The sequence below is a fragment of the Bidens hawaiensis genome, unplaced genomic scaffold (genome assembly GCF_021521415.1).
Source record: "Bidens hawaiensis isolate Kalapana, Puna unplaced genomic scaffold, B.hawaiensis_p1.1 tig00031475_1, whole genome shotgun sequence".
In the NCBI taxonomy this organism is placed as follows: Eukaryota; Viridiplantae; Streptophyta; class Magnoliopsida; order Asterales; family Asteraceae; genus Bidens; species Bidens hawaiensis.
In genome coordinates, this window is record NW_027495307.1 from 19,742 (window position 1) to 38,087 (window position 18,346).

General features: G+C 37.3%; 1 protein-coding gene and 1 pseudogene across 1 annotated transcript; one reads left to right on the forward strand and one right to left on the reverse strand.

Annotated features, from left to right (window-relative positions):
- Positions 1-3,734: 3,734 nt before the first annotated feature.
- On the reverse strand, positions 3,735-4,884 carry LOC143582164 (metal tolerance protein B pseudogene; annotated as a pseudogene).
- A 9,357-nt stretch (positions 4,885-14,241) lies between these two features.
- On the forward strand, positions 14,242-17,308 carry LOC143582165 (serine/threonine-protein phosphatase PP1 isozyme 2-like). The gene is made up of 4 exons (XM_077064793.1): positions 14,242-14,448; positions 15,411-15,970; positions 16,860-17,077; positions 17,194-17,308. The coding sequence occupies exons 1-3, from the start codon at positions 14,256-14,258 to the stop codon at positions 17,031-17,033; spliced, it is 927 nt and encodes a 308-aa protein (XP_076920908.1). The 5' UTR covers positions 14,242-14,255; the 3' UTR covers positions 17,034-17,077; positions 17,194-17,308.
- Positions 17,309-18,346: the final 1,038 nt, after the last annotated feature.

Genomic DNA, 18,346 nt, shown 5'->3' on the forward strand with positions numbered 1-18,346 from the left:
ATCCCTCCGATTGCCAGAGACTCCTGATTGAAACGAGTGATGTAGTCTTCAATCGTTTCATCATTCCTGCTCACGCAGTGCATGATGTCATCAGGGTCGCGCGTGTGTCTGCGCTGCTGTACGAAGTGGGCTTGGAACTTTTCCAATAGTTCCTCGAACCCATCGATTTGCCCAGTCGGCAAGCTCTCGAACCATACACGCGCCGCGCCCGTGAGGCAGCGAGCAAACATGTGACACCATGTTGGCATCGTCCAGCTCTCTAGGTTTCCCGTGTTGTAAAAACCTTGCAAGAAATCGTCTGGATCTGTTGTGCCGTCATATTTACCCAAACCACTTGGCATCTTGGTTTTGTGCTGGATGGGAGCCTGCGCGATGCGCGCAGTGAACTTTGAATGTTTCACCAAGATGGCTGGTCTATACGGTGTGGTTACGTCCACTTGCCCTCTGACTGGTGGGCTGTACGGCATGTGCAGATCCAGATCGGCTCTGGCTCCAGGCGCCATGTTCACAGGCGCGCGGAGCTGTGAGCCTCCTGCATGAGTATCTCGCGTCTTCCTCATGCTATGCACTTCTTCATCACTGAACTCAGTGTGTGCAGTGTGAACAGAATGTCCTTCTTCCGGCGCGCGCGGCCTTTTTGTTCCATGAACAGTTTGCTTATCAAGCGCTTGCCTTTGTGTTAAGTCGGCTAGCTTTTTCTGCTTGACCATCTCATTATACTTGTCCATTAGACGCCGCTGCTCGTTTATGAGCCATTCTTTAGGATCATTTGTTTCCTCTTCTGGACCCATTGGTCCTTTTTGTTTCGCGCCGGCAAGATTTTGTAACGTAAGATCGTCTGGAGGAGTTTCAGTCTGGCCGTGAGGAGTTGTGATGAAGGGACGGTTACTGGTGGTGCGCGTAGAATCACGCGGCACCCTCAGAAACTGTTGTCCCTCATTAACATCCTCACGTTCAATATCCTCCAGAACTTGATCAACGTTATGAACGCCAGAAACCATGGTGATTTTTTTTTATATATAGATCTGATGAGATCTGATTGCCGTTGTAACAGTGGATGGCGCCAATGAAGAGACGTGGATCGACTCACTGGTAGACGATCTACTTTCCTCGGGTGTGATTATGCTATTTCACCGATGGTTTCTCTTGGATCTGGGTTCTTCCACCTACAAAATGAACAGCACCGTAAACTTGCCCCTCAGAAAGGGACAGAGGGGTCCTCTTTGGGGTAACCCTCCGGTGTGAGAATAAGTATTTGTGGAGAAGATAATAATATGAGAGTAAGGAAATCTCGGGAGTATTGCTTGATAGCTGAATACTCTGTGATTGAATATGATTGTGTATGTTACTGGCTGTAACTGTCTGTGAGTGAATGTAATTGAATATGATTGAATGTGAATGAATGTCAATGAATGTGCCTCCTTGTGGAGTTGATGCTGTATTTATAGTGCTAGGGTTTCCACTGATTGGGCTCAGCCTTGTTGGCCTCCTCCAATTGCTCTGCGCCACGTGTCCTCTGGGACACCTGGTGCTTTCTCATTGGTTATAATCACGTGGTAGCACATGGGTTATGCTGAGTTGTCCACCTTTCATTTGGCAGCTGTCAGCATCAGCATATTCTTATTCCTTAAAAAGATACCTTCTGGAAGGTTGTCTGACGTGCACAATCAAGGTTGCCCTAATCTTGATTTGGATAAGGGCGAGGTTGATTATGTGCATGTATGATATGCGCCCATCCTGAGGATGCGCGAGGTCTTCTCTTTATTCTCACGCGCAGATATTTCATGCGCAGATGTGATATGCACGAGCATGTGATATGCGCCGCGCGCTGATGCGCCGCGCGCATATGTGATATGCGTGAGCATATGTGATGCGCGAGCATATGTGTGCCTGGGCATATGATGCCTGAGCATGTGTGGTGCCTGGGCATATGATGCCTGAGAATGTGTGATATGCGCCATGCGCATAGGTTTTGGCTTTGTGACTTCTTAATGTCTTGATTTCAAGCTTCTTGTCTATATCTTGTGGGTTGACCCGCCTTGCTCGATGTTGAGGCGGGTACATACCTCTTCATTTTGCAAATAGAAATAAAACATACAAATAACATTAGTCAAATGTAAAATTAAAATATGAGCAGATAAAAGTTTCATTTATTTTGCAAATCATAAGCAATGGAGGCAGGCTTTTAAAATTGAACCTCCTTCTAATACACAACATGATTCTTGGTACAACAACAAAAGGCTCAACAGTGAATCACACACCATTAATCAAATTTGCCCTCATCTAACTAAACTTAACAAAGATATGTCGCGTCCGTTAGTGAAAAGGCGAAACTAGCAAATTTTAATAAACAAATAGGACGCTTCTTGTAATTTCTTTAGCTAAATGACGAAACTTGAAATTTTTTGTACACCAAATGATGAAAAGTGCAACTTACTCAATATATTAAAAACTTTTTTTTATTTAAATCTAACAATGGTGGTTTCCAACTCCTTCCAATTTCTTGTGGCTTCTGCTTTGGCATTAGCCACAGGCAAATTGCGAGATGGCATGTCATTTAGTCATGCAGACTGGTAGTTTTCTTCATTGAATTGTTTCTGTTAATGCTAGGTATATATTTAACTTGTTATTTAGTCATGCAATCAGTTTAGCGGCTTGCTACCATTGAATGGATGTTGAAATGAAAAACTGGTCATTTTAGTATTTGATTATGCGATTCTTTAGTAGTTGAGTTTTTTAAAGAAAATTTATACCTAATTCATTTATTCATGGACCGGTATCAAATCAAATCCAAGTAGAGAATATGCTATATATATAATTGCTATGATTCTTGATATATGCTGTGAATTCTCGGAGTTTCATTCTGCTTTTGCAAGAAGAAAACCTATAGTAATAGGAAGACCAGAAAATAACATCCAAATTGTTATAACAACATTTGGTCAGACCTATAAGCCAATTAAAGTTCAAATCTGGTATATGTTTCTCTAGCAATGTTACATGGTTAGACCTCAAAACAACTGTTTTATTGTGTTAATTCCTGCAGTAACTAGCTGCTTAAGTACTTAACCATGCATTAATTTGTTTCTGTGTGAAAAGTTCTTTTCTCACTTGTTTTCGTTATTGTTATGACTCTCTGATGTTTTCCAAAGCACTTGAAAAAACCGTACTTGTCTTTCTCACGAATGTTGTATTGTTCGAGCGTTCGGAATTTTGAGCATTGTAAACCACCATTTTAATCTAATCTGAAATGTCATATCTTTTCGGTAATGTCTGCACATTGATTTAAACATGGGTTGGGAAAAACAATATCAGCCCATTTGGGACACTGCAGGACATGAGAAATACAGAGCTATTAGCAGTGCATATTATCGTGGTGTAGTTGGAGTGCTAATAGTGTATAACATTACATAACCAAGAGACCAACTTTCGATAATGTCTGGAGGTGGTTAAGTGAGCTTAGAGCCAATGCTGACTCCAACATTGTTGTCCTCATGCGACCTGAACCATCTCAGAGCCATGGCTGAGCATGATGGTCAAGTTCTAACCGAAAAAGAAGGGCTTTCATTTCTTGCAACATCAGCACTCGAAGCACATTATATTGAGAGAATTTCAAACATAAATTTATCACATCATCAGAAGCATTGGCAGCCCAAAATTTATCAGCCCAAGATTTAGCAGCATTACCTGGGAAGGGTACCACCGTTAATGGTAGTGATGCCCTAGTAAACACTAAACTATAAAGATTCAATCTGTGCGGTTACATGATGAATTCCATACTTACCTTCACATAAACATTTAACTTGGTGAAGTATTTCATTCGAATTCACATTTGACTCAACTATTACATGGCATGCCAATACAATTTTCCCTTGTGTTATCGCCCATACATGTAGATCATGCACATCATGTACTCCCTTGATGCTATTTAAATCAGTTTTTAAACCAACAACATCAACTTCACTTGGTGTGCTCTCGATTAATATAGAAAATATACTTTTTAGCATTGGTAGAGTTGTACATAGAACCAAAACCGAGAAGATCAGAGTACAAACAAGATCAACCATCAACCATTCGGGCCTTACCCATACCACCAAACCCGCAATCATCACCCCAACCGACTGTATCATGTCCGCCATTACATGCAAATAAGCCCCTTTAATGTTTATGTTCATTGTCCCGTTCTTGTGTTTTGAAGCCGACACCACCAATTTCGCACCCTCATCTTCATTAGTACCATGCTGATGACCATGTTCATGACCATGACCGTGACCGTGACCGTGACCATGACCATGACCATGGCCGAGCCACATGACCATCATGAAGTTGATAACAAAGCCAAAAGCTGCAATAGGGAACATTAGTGCACCATTTATCTCTGATTGTTTATGAAGCATTCTTTCAATTGCTTCATATATCAAGTAACCAGAGACAATCCAAATCAGTTGTATAGATAAAAGAGCACCCAAAACTTCTATTCGGCTGAACCCAAACGACTGACGTGGAGTCGTATGCCAGCCAGTAAACCCAAACAGAGAACAAAGAGATTGAGAATCCACCAATGTCAGTGAGCAAATGGGCTGCATCCGTTAGAACCGCAAGACTATTAGCTTTCAAACCTCCAACAATCTCAACTGCCATAACAATTACGTAAAAGAACATAAGTCCCTAAAGCTTGGTTGTAGATTTGGACCGTTGGTCCGAATCACAAACATCATGTTCATGTTTCGAGAAATAGCAACACCGGTCACACAAGGGCTTTGACGGCTTAGATGCAACATTGGCTTCTTCATAAGCTTTTGGCATCTCAAGTTCTAGGAGATGGTGATCTGATACAGGAATTAAAACTTCATGGCCATGATGATCGTGACGATGATGACGTTCCATCTGCATTAGAAAATTATGATGGCTATATTATAAGTTACTTTTGATGTAGCTTAGTATAAGGCTTTTGACTTTGATTGTGTGATCCATTTTAGGAATCAGTTACGTAAGCTTTCAATTCATGTATATTACGATGCCTTGAATTAAGCATATGATATGCGTGTAAAACAGTCCTCTACCAAAACTGAAACAAGTCTAAGAGGTTTTTGGGATTCTATTATCTGAATATGCAAAATCCCATTACAATATGATTGTTAATAAATATTTCTACCCAAACACCATTACAATTTCACTTATATTATGTAGATGGGAATAAATTACCTTAAATTATGATCTGGTGAATTTGACGAAAACCCTGGCAGTGAAGGATCTTGAGAGAAGATGAGCACGTCTTTGAGAATATAATTGCAACTGTGACTTATTGATTTGTTTTTAGAATCGTGCACTTTTAAAATCGAGTCCTTGGACTATTATTATATGTATTTTATATATTATATTATTTAAAATGAGTAAGTTGGGTGTGAAACAGAAATGGGAAGCTTCTCCAGGTGGCTTCCTGTGGTGGCATATTTGACCAAAGCAACAACGGTTGATCAACTGTCACTTATAATTTTGACCACTCTTGTATCTAGAACCGCAAAAAAGATGGACTAGAGATTTACCTTTGAATAGGATGTTACAATTGGTATAAATATAAAATACAAAAGCTAAACTTTAGAAATACAATAAATACAAATATATGAAATGCATAACTTATGGAGAGAATCTCTTCATCTTTGACTAGCCATAATTCTAGGGATTGATATGATCATTATTATCCTTGATATGCCCCCGCAAGATGGACGACCATCGGATAAGTCCAATCTTGGATAAAAGTGGATAATGGTCGGGTTTGAGCAAGAGAAGAAGTTGATGAATTGAAGATGCAAATGGATATGAAGTTTGAGGCAAAAGAAGATATATTTTGCCAAGTTTTTTTTTTTTCGAGGGTGAATGAAACAGAAGATAGGATATAAAAGATAGGGTTCGCCGGAAAGATGATGGTTGCGGCGGTTATAGGATAATAGGTTTTGCAAAACCTAACTGATATAAACGGAGAAGTAGTTGTGTTTAAAGAAGTAACCATTGCAATGGTGATGTAGGTAGAGGTGTTTTTTTTAAAAAAAAAAAGGATTTCCGTAGAGATGATGGGATCATAGTGCCCGAAAAGAAATATAGAGGTGGTCAGAAAAGAAATTTAGGGGTGGCGGACAGTGGTTTGCAGGCTAATAGGATCAAAAGTTTTCTCGTTGGAGATATGAGCTGTGATACCATATTAACGTTTTGACTATATTATGAAACCACACTTTGTACAATTACAATGAGAAATGTAAATACAATACAATGACTAATATCTAGGGATACTATTAAATATAAATTATATGCAAGCTAATTGTGTGGAGACAATTACTCTAACATATTGACCAAACATGATTTGCTCTTTCATAATCAATTGATTTGATCACGTTCCTTGATATGCTCCCGCAAGATGGACGACCATAGGATAAGTCCAATCTTGGATAAAATTGGAAGATATATTATGGTATTTAAAAAATAAAAGCAGTTGATAAAGTTGAAGATGTAAACGGAGATGAAGCAAAAAGAAGATATATTTTGTTAGTTTTTTTTTTTAGGGTGAATGAAACAGAAGATAAGATATAAAAAGTAGGGTTCGCCAGAAGATGATGGTTGCGGTGATGATAGGATAATAGGTTTTGCAAAACCTGACTGATATAAACAGAGAAGTAGTTGTGTTTGAAAAAGTAACCATTGTAATGGTGATGTAGGTAGACGTGTGTTTTAAAAGGGATTTTGGTAGAGATGATGGGATCATAGTGCCCGGAAAAGAAATATAGAGGTGGTCGGAAAAGAAATTTAGGGGTGGCGGACGATGGTTTGCAGGCTAATAGGATCAAAAATTTTCTCGTTGGAGATATGAGCTGTGATACCACATTAACATTTTGAATATATTATGAAACCACACTTTGAATAAGATTTTACAATGGGTATAAATAGAAGATACAAAAGCTAAACTTTAGAAATACAATAAATACAAATATATGAAATGCATAACTTATAAAGAGAATCTCTTCATCTTTGACTAGTCATAGTTATAGGGATTGATATGATCATTATTATCTTTGATACCATCCACGTTCATTTTTTTATTCAAGAAAGAAAAATATAGGGAAGGTTTGATTTGTACAAAAGCTAGCTTTCTCAAGGCTTTTGGTTGTAAACTATTTGTTTGTACGGTTTGATTTGAATTTGAGGTAAACCAAGTCTTCAACCTTAAATTCTTCGTTGAGAATGTTCATTAATATGATCAATCCAATAAACATTACGCTTCTGTTCACAAAATGACTTGTTTTTTGGTAGGAGTAGACTTGTATGGCTATTGGAATTAAATTATTTTGTTATAAAGAATGAATCTATTTTAGTATTTCTTTTACAAAATAACTCATTTCAATCTAAATTCATTTTGACAAGATCCTATCCAAACCAAAAATGATTTTTTTTTCTTAATATTAAATAGCACCTTTTGAATCGAACCCATTCTGACTTGAGCCCATCTTGGCACTCCACTCGAACTTGCCCGAGTTTCCTAGTTTTCCAGGCTTACCAATTTTGTAATCATGTAAGGGTTTGCCGCTTAAGTGATTTTTCCGTTATTGGCTGGTGTGTTAAGAACACAAATATGATGGGTTTGGAAGTAAGCACCATAGCTTGCAAGCCAATTGAACTATGGCCAAGACACATAACTTATGGAGATGGGAAAACAACTGCATATTTCTTTAAGGCATACCAGATCCAATTACTATTAAGGTGTTCATTACCGTATCAAAAGAGATTACACTTCATAAATCCAAATAAACTTTCAATACAGTGTATTCTCATTGCTCTGTACTAGTTTCTTCAAGTAAACTCATTATTATCTTGGAGGTGGTTGATATAATTTGGAATGCATTTCATTTATTTTACCATAAATAAAGATGTCATTTAACATCCATATATATATGGTAAAAAAATAAAAAAAGAAAAAAAAAATCTTAAAAGAGAAGCACGTTTTTTTGCTTAAACTTCATAAATAGCTAATAACACTGAACCTCAAAAAATATACAGGTAACCCTAATTACTTAAGTTTTAATCAAAACTAAGTAGTTTTGGTGGGTTTTCCGTGTAAGGTTAGGCGGCTAACAGCACCGTATTCATTCCCCCCCCCCTAAAAAAAAATTAACAGCAAACCACTTATATAAATACTACACCAAAAATACGCGTAATGAGTATGTACTTATATCTCAGGCCTAAACTTTTGTAAAATATAATAGCAGCATGCTCTAATTACAAAGCAGCGCCACCTGCAAGTACCAACGATGGAGTGCATCCATCTTTTGCATATTGTAAACATAGGTCCAATAAGGCATAACTGCAAATAGTTTTGTAAAATGTAGTACACCCATGTATGGCTTCGCAAGAATGCTTTATTGTGAATATTACATTTTGTCTACCCATCCATGGCCCATCACAAAACATGGGTCCTTACAACTAGTGTTTTTTTTTAATATGTATTGCTGGCGAAAATATTATATAGTTTAATTACTTTTGAAGATGCAATTGGATGTTTATGATGAATTTAATGATGCTAATTAATGCATGAAAATAATGTGATCAAAGGGCTTGTAGCAATTTAACTAGCTACTATCAAGCTGTGTAGTAAAGGTATTCAGCTTCAAGTGACCGGGGATTTTAGTTATATGATAATCAATTATGTAGATTTAAAAGTATATTTAAAGGGTGTGCGAGTTAGCCATTTAAAAAAAAAAAAAAAAACATTGCGCCTTTGACTAAGAGATACTGATTTTAATTGCAAAGTTTTATCAAATATCTTAAACAATTGTCCATTCATTTTTATTCCTTCACGGTATGATTATCAGTGTCCTGTAAAAATACGGTTGCACAGGTTGATTGTATTTCTTCTTTAATCACAAAGTTGGTTCACCATGCCATATCAGGCATATTAACATCTAATAGTGCACCACAAACAACATCACTTCCAATAAAGTGTATGGTCCTACAACTTCCATTGGGTTTTAGAGTTAGGGACCATGTTCTTCATTTCCTCTCTATTCTCATGGCTGTGATGACCCCAATCTCATCAAAAATATTGATAAATATACTGATGTGATTGAATGTATTAGTGGCATCGTGATGTGGTTGAATATGTTGATGGTATATCGAACTTGACTGAAAATATTTGAGAACAACACACTTTTATCAATAACGTTTATAAAAATTTATCCAAGCCAAGTCTATTAATAAAAACACAGCCTTATGAATAGTAATTTAAGTGAACTTGAGCTTGTAAATTGTTAACGACCAAACTCAAAATTTAGACATCAAACTTACAACGAACCTAACTCGCTCTCCCTTCTATTAATGAGTCGAAATCAAGTTTAATTGTAACTTGAACATGGTGCCAGTACATGTGTACAATTGAATTTGATGAAATGATGCATGTTCTTACGTGTTTCCCACTCGTCCGCCACTAGAAACACCACTTCGTGTCCAACTTGCATATGAATCGTATTCTATGACGGTAAAGCAATTATGTCAGATCCATCGGAATAAATAGATGTATCAAAAAAGTAGAATTGTTTTCTACATATATTATTTAATAACTACATATATTGAAAATAGAGCTAATAGTTATGTTTCTTTGAAAAAAAAAAGACAATAAATTGTTCGACGAACAAATTTGTGAGGTTTTTGAGTAACCAAATCATTAATGATAACATTTTCCTAAAATTCAATGACTAAAATGACGTAGAAAAGTTTCAAGTATTAAAGCGACGCAAGAAAGAAAAGGAAAGCAATTCAGTTACAAGTTACATGTTTTCTAGAACGACGATTTTCTTTTGTTTTAGACCACCACACTTTTCAGATTAGAGAGCTTTGTTGTCTTACTCTGGTTAAACTATGTTTTCTTACCGGGTCTACGCTGGCTTCAGAGTTTGGCTTCGGTGTTACGCCAAGAAACCATACCGCCGGCTGCCACTTGATGGTCACTGTGCCGCCGCAAGAGCAGAACTCTCTGGCATTACACACAGTGGGACGAAAACTAGGGTGGGCTCGATATTCGAACTGACAATATCACAAGACCTAGCTCAAATCTTTCATTGCCATAATCCACCTAAAATAATACAAATGGGGATCAAACTTAGATTTTCATTGGAGAACCCAAACTTTTCTATCAGTAGATCACAAGTGGTGAATACACGTTACATGTATAGTGCTATTAATGTGAATAAGCTTTAGCTCAAACAAGTTGCTTAGCCGGTTTTAGATTAATACAATTTGGTTTACATTTTAGAACTTGACTTAGACCATGTATACGAAACCACCTATTTAGCTTTTTATTTATTTATGTTACAATATTAATCTTATATAATTATTTATATCTATATTTATATTATATATAATACATAAAATAAGAGCTAATTAAGATGCTTTAATTTAAGAGTTTTACAAAAGTACATGGTATTACTTTGAATAGGAATGAAAGAGTCATTGTAAAACTAGAATTCACATGTTATTCAATTTCATTTAAAATAGTTACAATTTTCCGCCCTCAACTATAATATTAACTTCTGTAAAATTAAAGAATAGTTAGAACTATAATCTTTAATCTTTTACTAATATGTGATTTATTTTCACTTTTAACCCAACTTCCCTCATTATTTTTAAACGTTAATAATTTTTTCATACGTTAATATTTATTTAAAAAATGCACCATAAAAACAAGTATAGTTTTTTTTTTTTAATTTGAATATCATATTGTTATAGTTGTTTCATTTTAAAAAAATAGCATTTTACGTAGGGGTCTTTGCGGTCTGATTTTAATGGTTTAAATTAAACCATGAGCCGTGCCATTAGTAACGGTGTGTTGTTGTCAAAAACTGAAACTGAACCCTTGAAAATTGAAAACGATCGGTCAAAAGTTAATGAAAAAATCAATCATGAAATCAAATCAATGACCGGGTTAAACGGTTTACAGTTCCAAGCCGAACAATGAACACTAAAATTTTGTTTCATGATTATCATGGGTTGTGTTTCCCACTGCATCACGTGAGTAGCCGTCTAGTTTACATATAGTATACAAACTAACTTTGAGCATCTACAATGGTGGTGGTAACAAACAGGGTCTGTGTCACCACTTTCTCTCCTTTTTTTTCTCATATCTCTTAAATCATGTGTACGTGATGAAGCCCTTTTAGAGGTGTTTTGTGTCATGTGGCGTCACGTCATCATATGGGAGTTTTACAACAAAAGGGTGTAGTGGATGAAGCCCCTTCAATCATTACATAATAAATGTATTTTGTATATTTTTTTCTATATTTGATAAAAATTAAAGAGTTGATTGGTTGGAGTTTGTGGAAACAAACAGTTGGATGAATAATGGGGGGGGGGGGGGGGGGGGGGGGGCTTTGTAGAAAACACCCACCACCAACATTTACCCCAAAGCACCCATGGGCAGTGTGCCTGGACGCTATGGGTTTTTTTTTTTTGGGGGGGGGGGGGGGGGCTTATATCGGCCACTACGTTTGGTCTTACTTTTATTTCACAAAAACCGTCTGTGTTTACAAACTTCTCTCCCCTCCCTCTATCTCTCTTTTTCACATGAGTCTCAAACACTTTAAACGACAAAAGCATTCAAGATACTCTTATAAAGAATTGAATCAAACCGTCAAACTATCAAAACCAAACCAACAAACAAGTAAAAGTGTCAAGTCCGGTTGATCCATCGAACCTAACGAGTTTGGTCTATCATTCCTCAAAATTAACACTCGGACCCAAGACAGTTGGTCTTCTGGTCCAGCGGTATCGGAGTGCGGTTAAGGCTTGGGATCTTAAGGTCTCAAATTTGAATCTTGACTCAAGGTGGTTTTCCCCCCACGATGATGGGTTTTCTCCTTAATGGTGTTCTTAGATGAGTCAGACTTGGATCGTCAAAATCAATACAGACGGTTGATATGCCGTCTCATAATGACTCACGAGTTACAAGGGGTATTGGGATTGTTCCAAATGCTTGTAAAAAACATTGGGATCCGGGATTAATTTTTTTAAGTTGCTAATTAAACGGTATGTATAATAATAATAATAATAATAATAATAGGTCAGGGGATGCTTATCATCAGCAAGGTCCTCAGTGCTTATCAATGGGTGTCCAACTCCTGAGTTCCAATGTTTCTGTGGGGTGATGCAAGGAGATCATCTCTCACCTTTCATTTTCATTATCACAATGGAGGCCCTAAATCAACTTATGACGGATGCTCAACGCCTTGGTATTTTCCGTGGCATTAAAACACCAAACCACGGTCCTGAACTTTCGGATTCATTTTATGCCGACGACGCGATTTTTTAGGTGAGTGGTCTGAAAGCAATTGCAAAAATTTATCACGACTGCTTAGGTGTTTTTCTATATGTTGGGGGCTTAAGGTGAATCTTGAGAAAAGCAATGTGTATGGTACTAGTTATGTTGGTAATGAAATAGATCAACTCTCTGGTTTATTACGGTGTCAAAAGGGGGTCTTTGCATTCAAGTATTTGGGATTACTGATTGGGGCCAATACGAATCTAATAACTAATTGGGTACCAGTGATCAAATCGTTCGAAGGTAAGTTATCCATATGGAAGCCGAAAACATTATCAACAGTTATTAAATCTGTACTTAGCAGTCTCCCATTATATTATTTTTCATATACAAGGCTCCGACTTCGATCCTGAATAATCTTGAAAAAAATAGAAGGCGCTTCTTTTGGGGCGGAGACCCGGATAAAAGAGCAACAAATTGGGTGGCATGGGAGAAGGTAGTAGCACCAAAAGATTCGGGTGGATTAGGCATTGGGTGGTTAAAAGATATGAATAATTGTCTAATATCGAAGTGGTGGTGGCGCCTTAAAATGGTGGAAAACGGGCTGTGGAGTAAAGTGATAAAAGCAATTCATTGGACTCCTAGAGCTTGCGTGTCGGTGCCAAAAAAGAATAGGATTCCCGGTACTTGGGCGGCAATTGCAAGAACGAATTTCACCGATTACAATATCAACCTGCATCTTTTCATCCACGGTGTTGTTGGGAATGGACAAAGAATTCGGTTCTGGGTGTATACATAGTTAGATACGGTCCCTTTAAAATGTAGGTTCCTGGCTCTATTCGCTATTGTTAGGCATAAAGGTAGTAAGGTGGCAGATTGTTTTAAAAGGAATGGAAACTTGCTTGTGTGGGACTGGAGTTGGATTAGAACTCCTACCAGTAACATTGAGATAAGTGAGATACAAGAGTGTCATTCTTTACTCCAATCGATTTGTATCACGAACATGGAAGATTCTTGCTTTTGGCCAGCGAATACGAATGGCCTATTTTCTATGAGATCAGCACAAAGATTATTGGAGAATCAATCGGTGGTAATGATTCGAGCCCATACGAGTGGAACAATTGGGTCCCGATCAAGGTGAACGTGTTCGATGGAAAGCCCAACTTCAAAGAATCGCGATAAAAATGGATCTCTTAAGAAGGAATGTGCACATGGGGAGTATAGTATGTCCTTTTTGTCTAGATCTTGATGAAACAGTGAACCATTGTTGATTCACTACTTGAAGACGGACTTGGTGTGGCAACATATAGCTAGTTGGTGTAAGCTTCCACCTTTTTTTGCCTTCTCCTTAAACGACGTGCTGAATTATCAATCTAGCTTAACTGGGATACAAGACGTTCAAAGTTAATTCAAGCCATTTTACGCTTTTGTGTATTTGGAGAGCAAGGAACGACAAGATCTTTAATGTAGTAAACACCTGCCCTACTCAAATTGTGAAAAACATAAAAATACAAAGTTACCTTTGGGTGGTTTCTAGATCGAAAAAATTGTAATCGATTAGAATAGTTGGTGTAAATTTGATATGCTAAACATGCAAGCTTCTTGTTCTGTTGTTGAGGACTAGTAGTTGCTAGTACGCCTTTGTTAATATAATGCCTGTCATTAAAAAAAATATAGAAATAATATTTTTAAGTTGGAGAGAAAAACAGGAATAGAAATAAATAGAAAATGACAGGTTTTAAGAAATTGAGGTTCCACCTCCAGGTTGAGGTTAATCTAGGAGACAATTACCTTACCCAAAGAATGACGACGATACGATAGATACCACCACCGCATAAGTAAACGTGTCCATTCTCATCCGCCGCATCGGAGGAGCTGGAGCCACCCCCATTCTCTGCATAATTCATCGCTTTCTCCAATTGATTATTCCAAGAAGAGAAGAAATTTGGGGGTTAGGGTTTGAATGGCTCAGGTGGTGATGACCCCTGCTTTACTGGATGATATTATTAACCGGCTGTTGGAGTTCCGGCAAGCGAGAACCCCACGCCAGGTTCAGCTCTCCGAGGCTGAGATCCGTTTGCTTTGTACCACTTCTCGTGAAATCTTCCTTCAACAGCCTAATCTCTTAGAGCTCGAAGCTCCTATTAAGATCTGCGGTAATCATAATACCCTCTTTTTTGTTGATTCTTTTGTGGGCTTTAAATATTTATTATTTATTATATATGGATGTTGTATTGTGAAAGTTGCTGACTTTGATTGTGAAACTGTGGGCAAAACTTGATCGACGATATGGGATTTTGTGATATTATTTATAACTGTTTTTGGTAAGTTTTTCTGTTGTTCAGGGGTCAGCCGATAAGTACGTGTTTGTTTTTTATAGTTATGGATCCGGGAGTTTGTGATGAAACTTAATTAAGACGATTAACGAGTGTTCTGGCTTCTGTTTGCTTATAACGATGGGAATCATGAATATGGAATTTGTGTGATTTATGACATAGCATGATTTGCAAATATACATTGGTCGTTGTGTGTCGTCTTTCCTTTTTGCAATCTCTTATGTTTCTTGTACAGTTAAGAATATCTCTTAAGTTGGCTTTGTCTGATCATTTCTAGTGTGTACATTTGAATTAGAGTTGGGAATTTTGACCTGTTGACTGAAAGTCGGCTGATTTGGTATGTCCACCGGGTCAAACATTTAAAAGTTTATAACTTTACTTAACATAAAAACAAGTCAAATCAGTTGACCAGGTCAAGTTGGTTGAAACTTGAAAGTCTTCCAGAGTGCTTTCAAATTCTTAAAATCTTTTGAATCTCTTATCAACAAGTGTAGATTATTATTATTATTATTATAACAATGCAGGCATTATAATTATTTTTAATACATTTGTGTTTTGTAGAATTCAAATAGAGACGGACAAAAAGTTTCTTTGTCTTACCAAATATTCAGATTTGGATTAGATTGGAAGTTGGAACCAGAATCACACTTGTGGAGAAATAAAATAAAATAAAATTGCATTTTAATATGATTATCATTATAAATCTGATAAATGACCACACTGGCTGACTAATTCCTATATTCTCATTTATTCTTACTACTATTCTTTTACTTTTATTTCAGGTGACATTCATGGACAATATGGGGATCTGTTAAGGTTATTTGAATACGGAGGATTCCCACCCGAGTCAAATTACTTATTCCTAGGTGATTATGTGGACCGTGGAAAACAGAGTCTAGAAACCATATGTCTTTTACTCGCCTACAAAATCAAATACCCTGAAAACTTCTTCCTTTTAAGAGGAAACCATGAATGCGCATCAATCAACCGGATATACGGGTTCTATGACGAATGTAAACGTCGTTTCAATGTTAGACTTTGGAAAACATTTACCGAGTGTTTCAACTGTCTTCCTGTGGCGGCTCTTATAGATGACAAAATACTATGTATGCACGGTGGTCTGTCTCCTGATCTAACTAACCTAGACCAGATCAGAAACTTGGCCCGGCCAACCGATGTTCCAGATTCAGGTTTGCTTTGTGATTTGCTTTGGTCCGATCCGAGTAGGGATGTTAAGGGATGGGGGATGAATGATAGGGGTGTGTCATACACATTTGGTGCTGATAAGGTGGCTGAGTTCTTAATGCAGCATGATATGGACCTTGTTTGTCGTGCTCATCAGGTTATTTCACATTCTTATAGTTTTACAGGTGGAAAATGGACAGGTGGGTCCAGTTGAGTAATGGGTCAAGATGGGTTTGGGTCAAAAGTCAAAATAAATTATCTTTCTTCCGGTTGAGCTAGGGGTATGCATAGGTCAAGTTTGGCTCAAACTGAATAAAAAACCGAAAACTCAGTATTTGGGTTCTTGAAAACCGTTTAGTTTCGATTTTCTTGGTTTTTACAATGGGTTCAGTCTGGTTTCATTATTTTTCTGTTTTTACTTTTTACCATATGGCTTGCAAATTTGGGGTCGAACAAAATTATGAATTTGGGCATAAGCATGTTTGTTATTTAATAATAAGTTGGTTATTGCACATGTGGACCTAAAATTTTTTGAGCTGCACCATTTAGTAATTTCTTATAAATTACTTAAAGTTGCTTTTTTCAGTTCGGTTTGCTTTTTGGTTATAGTAAACTAAAACCGAACTGAAGAATCGGTTTTTTTGAAACAAATAAAACTAAACTGTCGGTGCTTTATTGGGTTCGGTTATTTTGATTTTGTCCCCACCCTTAGGTTGGGACATGTTGACTGAAACACAATTTGTAAATGTTATTTAATTTTTTTTTATGTATATATAACCTGTGTGCCAAATATGGGTAGCAAAAGAATATTATTTCAACAATAGTTTAAATATTTTGAATAAAATGCTTTAGAATATGGTTTACGCATTAAAATTACAGTTCGGGCGACTTTTACCCTTGTTTTTGTGTTTTATCAGTTTTGACTTATTAGAGATTAAGTACAAGTCAAACTGATCCTGTAAAAAGATGTGTGGAAGCTATGGACTGTAACTGGTCTCATGATGAAAACAGTGGTGTAATTTTCAATGTTAATTTATGTTATGCAGGTTGTTGAAGATGGATACGAGTTCTTTGCTGATCGGCAACTTGTTACTATATTCTCAGCCCCAAATTATTGTGGTGAATTTGATAATGCGGGTACAATGATGAGTGTTGATGAAAGCTTAATGTGTTCTTTTCAAATATTGAAGCCAGCTGATAAAAAGCCTAGATTTTTGTGATGCAATCAAGACATAATTAAATGTGGTGACCATTTGAATTTAAGGTTAGTATCGATAATCTCTTATTCATGGTATGTTGCTATGCAGTATCTTATCCCATATCCAAACATGCCTAATTTAATATTGTTGTCCAAACGCCTCTATACGATTGAACCTGCAGAATCTATGAAAGTGGCAGGAGAACAATCTTGAAGATTGGATATTAATTAAGAAGATTTGTGTTCTGTTAGTTAATTCTGTTATCATTGTTGGGAAAATCTTTTTTTTTAATATTTTGGCGTTCGATTTATGATGACACTGTAAATACATTTGGCTTTGTAAGTCGTTTAACGCTGTAATGTTTTACTGTTGGCATCTCAACATTGACTTTGCTGTCTTTAAATTTAGTATTCTGTGTGCTTCTGGGCCTCGGGTTTTGCCTGTTTTGAGTGGTTGGTTAGATTATTAAAGATGAATGTAACTCATTCATTAAAGAAAGGCTATTACATGGATGTAACTCATATTTTAAATTTCCTCGTTTAATTATTAGAATTACACTTTTAGTCCCAATTTAATTTGCCACTTTGAAAACCACCCAGTATCAAATAGGAGGACTGAGAAGTCATTTAATCCTATACTGGGTGCTTCCATAGTTGCATGTGCAGGTCACGTGCAATTGGTTTCTATATAACCCCTACGTCTATGAAAGCAGCTCTTCAATGAAAAATGGAGCTTCACAAGTCATTGTGTCTCCTCTTCATCATAGCAATACCACTGGTCACAGTAACCTGGTGACTATGATCCACCACTGCTGTGCCATTGTGATATTCCACCGCTGTTTCGAAGCCATCAACAACCATCACAAACTCCACCAATAAGCCCACATTCACCACAACCATCATGTTGCAAAAATAATCCACCAATAGGCCTGCATTCACTACCACCCCCACCAATAAAACCATGCTCACCACCGCCGCCACCTTGCATGCATACTCCACGCCCACCTCCATCACCTCCTATCAAATTTCCGACACCACCTCAAACTCTTCCACCACAAAGCTCGCCACCGCCACCTTGCAAGCATCCTCCTCCAACGCCACAAATTTCACCGCCACCACCACCTCCTTGCAGACATATTCCACCAACCCCACATATACCTCCTCCAAAATATCCACCACCAGTACCTCAAACTCCTCTTCCAACTCCCCAAACTCCACCACCAGTACCTCAAACCCCTCCTCCAAAATATCCACCACCTGTACCTCAAACTCCTCCTCCAACCCCCCAAGCTCCACCACCACCACTAACACCTCCTCCAAAATATCCACCACCGG

Coding starts and splice junctions, on each gene's coding strand:
- LOC143582165 (XM_077064793.1), top strand. CDS start 14,256: ATGGCTCAGGTGGTGATGACCCCTGCTTTACTGGATGATATTATTAAC. Junction 14,449..15,410: donor AGCTCCTATTAAGATCTGCG/GTAATCATAATA, acceptor CTTTTATTTCAG/GTGACATTCATGGACAATAT. Junction 15,971..16,859: donor TTGTTTGTCGTGCTCATCAG/GTTATTTCACAT, acceptor TATGTTATGCAG/GTTGTTGAAGATGGATACGA.